General features: G+C 33.8%; 1 protein-coding gene across 1 annotated transcript in view; it reads left to right on the top strand.

Moving 5' to 3' along the window:
* LOC109533914 (GILT-like protein 1) overlaps positions 1-4,695 on the top strand; it is a 17,841-nt gene extending 13,146 nt beyond the window's left edge. The window contains exons 3-4 of the mRNA XM_048670078.1: positions 1,571-1,753; positions 3,225-4,695. Coding sequence (XP_048526035.1) covers positions 1,571-1,753; positions 3,225-3,521 — 480 coding nt within the window. The 3' untranslated portion in view covers positions 3,522-4,695. The remainder of the gene's footprint in view (positions 1-1,570; positions 1,754-3,224) is intronic.
* The last annotated feature ends 144 nt before the right edge of the window (positions 4,696-4,839 follow it).

Below are 4,839 nucleotides of genomic sequence, written 5' to 3'. Positions count from 1 at the left end.
ATTTTTCCTTGCAGTACTAGCTTTGGTATGGAGTAGCGGGGACCTCTCAGTATATGCCCCAGATATTACACTTTACGTTTTTTACCGTGTCCATTAGTTGTTTTTCTCTTCCAGCTCTTCGTAGAATTTTATTATTAGTTGTGTGTGCTGTCTAGGGAATACGCAGCAATCGGCGTAGTGTTCACAACTCAAAAGCTTCGATTCGATTTAACGTTCTGGCTTTAAGTGACCAATTTGTGTGCTTTAAGTGACTGTACTAAACAATAGGCCATATATAACATTGTACTACACGTATTTGAGTGTGTAGTGGCATATTTATGTGAAGAAATATATTCTTAAGTTTAAAGAAGGTTGTTTTCGCGCGACCAATTCTTCCGTTCACTTCTTTATCACATTCCCACTTTTCATTTAGAGAAGCGCCAAGATAGGTAAATTTGTCGACACGTTCAATATTTTCTCCGTTCACGTTGAAAGTGGTAATATGCTGATTTCTGCTAATTACCATCATTTTGGTTTTGGTAGTATTTATATGTAGTCCGAACTTTTCACCACATCCGTTGATTTTATTTAGTATTGACTGGAGGTCTTCAAGGTTATTAGCCAGGATAGCGGTATCATCTGCGTAGCGTATATTGCTCATTGGGACGCCATTGACTTCGATACCTCGGGTTTCATTTTCTAATGCTAGTTGGAAAATTTTTTCCACATAAATGTTAAATAGAATGGGTGACAGTACACATCCCTGACGCACTCCCTTCGAAATACCAAAGGTCTCCGTTGATAACTCGCCATTAATACGGACCTCTGCCAGCTGTTTCCAATACAATTCCTTTATTACTCTAACATCTTTATCATCTAAGCAGATCTCCTGTAATCTCTCCAGCAGCGGCCCATGTTTTAAGTATATCAAAAGCTTTTTGATAATCGATAAAGCAGACAAAAACATCTGGCCTTTGATCGTAGCACTTTCGTACTAGCAATTTCATTGAGAAGCAACCTTTTCTGGTACCAAGTCCCTTAATACATCCAAACTGGGTGTCACCACTCATATTCTCACACTTTCCGTAGATTCTTGAGTGAATTACTCGAAGGAACGTTTTGAACTCGTGGCTCATCAGGATGATGAGTCTATAGTTTTCGCAATTTCTGGGGTATGCTTTTTTTGGAATGGCAACAAAGGTAGACCTTAACCAATCCCTGGGGATTTGCCCACAGTCATATACCACGTTGAAGAGATATGTAAGATGTTTGATATTTACTTGCTTCAAAACTTCTGCATATATGTCGTCATGGCCCGTACTTTTACCACTCTTCATACAACTTATTGCGTATTGGACTCAAGAATTTTTGGACCGCTCATCTTTTCGGTAGTGTTTGTGGGGTTATTTGCACGCGGCTCCTTGAATAGTGCCTCCGCGTAATTTCTCCAACCTTCTCTTAGTTTGTCAGTATCTGATATCGGTCTTCCTTGTTGATTTTTTTATTGACAGCAACGCTATTTGATACTACCAACAAATTATATGTTTTTTTATCCTACATTTTCAACAATTTTGATATCGATACATTGCAGCACACATTCGACAACACGACCGGGAAATACACATTCAGTTGTCAGCATGGCAAAGAAGAATGCAAAGGAAATAAGTTTCAAGCTTGCGGTTTAGCTCAGATAGCTAACGAAGAAGAACGACTTGACTTCGTTACTTGCGTGATGTCAGCCAGCAATCCTGCAAATATCTTCTACTTAGAAAATGTGAGTATATATCTAATCGGAACCTTACGGTACCAGTGCAATCAATGCCTGGACCCACAAATACCAATAAATTATTTTTTTACGTCTAACCTGAGAAGTCCCCATTTTTCATTCAGTACATTTTCTTAGTGAAAAGCTATATTTCTCTGCCTAGGCCAATATACAGGGTGATTCAAAATTGGTGTCATTCCTATGGAGGTGTTGTTGGGGGGCCTTTTGAGAGTACAGGACAAACAGTAAAAAAAATAGTTTAAAAGTTAAGTTAAGTTAAAGCTAAAAACTCAGATTTTTGCAACAAAGTATATCAGAAGGATAACAACAATGTTTTTCAAGGTAATCTGCCTAATTAACAATACGAAAAAACTTGTTGTTTTGTATTTATTAAAACGTCCGGTAACCATGAAAAAATATACAGTGATTGATTGAACATAAGATAGATTCAACAGGATTCGTTAAATGTGGAACGTACTTTATTGAAATGTCAACATTGTTATCATAACCTCGAATCGATGTGTAAAGTACACAAATAAATAAACATTTCAGTCTTTAACTGCAAACAAGTTAGTGCCTGTGTAATCACCTTATCATGCACTCTGCTCGAGCAGCTTCTCGTATTTGGTTAATTAAATCCTGCTCAATTTGTACCGGTGTTCAGTAAACCATTGGTTTAATGTGTCCTTGTGCATTGTGTATCTCACATACGTGGTAGGAATGTAGCCCTTTTTCGATATTTGTTTGGTATTATTGGTAAGTATTCCAATATGCTACCAATTAAATTTCGGACAATGTCAAAATAATCCTTAATAACAAWGTYKAAAWTAGATTTTCAACTGTCAATATATTTTAGAAATTTTGGGAAAAAAAATTCAATATTTTTCTTGTACTCTCCAATAGAACCCCTATTATCCCTTAAAAGGCATGACGCTATTTTTGAATCACCCTGTATAATAATCATAAAAAGTCCCTAGGTAAATAATCAAAGATGCTTACGTTTTTGTTATTATTAGTTTGCCCACCTCTCTAAGTTCAAATGAAATTTCATCCATTTTCCTTTATAAAATCACAGTAACTTTTAGATTCCTTCATTTTTCGCATTACATAGCGGCAGTTTGACAACTGAACGTGGAACTATTAATATAGTGACACTTTTGATTTGAAATTTTACATCTAATTAAATCAATTTAGGCAATAATCCGTGTTAGCAGTAAAAAAAATTCTATATATACTTTGGTCGAGAAGGTTGTTAAATCCCTCGCACATTATATTCTATAAAGTGCTCGGTATATAACAGCTTACTTCTCGACCTAGGTATAGAATGTACTAATATTTAAATTACAATTCCAAAGAAATTAACATGACTTTTAAAAGGATATGCTTATTATTCTTTCACATCTAGTGTTATTGAACTTTAGTTGAATAATCCAAGTGCATAATTATGGATGGACATTAAAATTATTTCTTCTATTTACAGTGTGCAAAAAAATCCACGCTGGACTTTTCTGCGATGACAAAATGTGCCATATCTTCTGAAGGCGACAAACTGTTGGCTTCTTATGGAGATAAAACCTGGAACCTGGAACCAAATCTTTCATATGTTCCTACAGTGGTTTTTAATCATTCTGTTGAAATAAATTTTAGCGACATGAATAAGTCCCTTGTAGATTTCAAATCTGTTATGTGCAGCAAAATCGAGCAAAATCACCCAGATGTCTGCAAAAGTAGAAGTTTTATGTCTAGAATTAAGCAATTTTTTTCCCAACAATTTTGAGATAACATGTTATTAATAACAATTTAATAACAACATCTACTAGGATGATAAAGTTCTCAACCAAGATTGGTTTTCTCTGACGCTAATTCGACAAAAATTCAACGATTCACAATTCAATTAACAAATTTGTCTCCTTATTTAATAAAACAAAAGTTCAATTGATTTATCTATTTCGATTACTTACTGGTTATTGTAATAAAACCTAGTCCATTAATAACAAAGAAAATAATCCTAAGATACTGAATATCGAACTAACACCTATAGTACATTTTTTAGTAGGTAGTGACATTGATATTTTAATATTCTATTGTGAAGCTACATCAGTCCGTTTAATTATACGGTGATTTCATAAATTACCAATTCATCTGGACATTCGTTACTGAAAAATTACGGTCAAACGATAACCATGTATCAAAACTAGAATAATAAGCTGTGTGTGAATTGATAATAACGACAGTGCACACAAAATCATAATATCAACTTTTGTCTTATGGAAAATATTATTACATTCATAGGAAATTGATGTAGTTGTTCATCAAATAATATGGCTAAATGCCTGATGAAGCATTTTTCTTTTTTCAATATAATTTCCAATATGAGTTAAGAGTTTTGCTGGCAAATACTAGGCAACATAATAACGACTTTGAAAGCATCTTAAGCACGTTTAAATAAACAAGTTTAACTTTATGTTTCATTAAAATTCAATGCATTTTACAAGCATTTTACAATATATAACCCCTTCGAATAAAAGCAAAGAAAGTAAATCAATTCTAGTTACATGTTTTTATTTTTTGAGTGGTTTTGTCCACTCAGATTTTTTTAAGGTTTGCGTCCTCAGTGAAGTATCAGGAAATAGAAATTAATATACAATAAATACTAAACATCTGCACTGTGCGCCGATTTATTTTAGTAAGGGATTAAAAAACAGTAGCCAAAATATACAAAATCCTTTCAATGTTAAGTTGTGGACAAATTTTGTAAACATTTTACTTTAGTTAAAGAGCCACTAAGTAATTATGTTAAGTAAATTTAAAATCTAGCAGATGAGTTACAATCATACATAGCGTTAACAGATGGATTATAAATTATTTTTAAACAGAAATATTTCCGTTCCTAAAATTATTTCTATTTCTAGATTTGAGATGTTCAAACATAATTAAAACCATCATGAGTATTAGCAGGCTTATTTAAAGTGGCCCTAAAAGCCCGTTTACACGTTCAAACCATCTGAACGATTTGGCTTGCGCAAGCCAGATCTGTGCAGATGAACTGAACGAAAATCTGGCGTTTACACGTTCAGTTCGTTTTACACAGATGT

Source organism: Dendroctonus ponderosae, unplaced genomic scaffold (genome assembly GCF_020466585.1).
Source record: "Dendroctonus ponderosae isolate FM_Combo_2020 unplaced genomic scaffold, Dpon_F_20191213v2 Dpon_F_20191213_1, whole genome shotgun sequence".
NCBI lineage: Eukaryota > Metazoa > Arthropoda > Insecta > Coleoptera > Curculionidae > Dendroctonus > Dendroctonus ponderosae.
The sequence above is the reverse complement of the archived record's forward strand: the minus strand, read 5'-3'. Positions and strand labels throughout refer to the sequence as shown.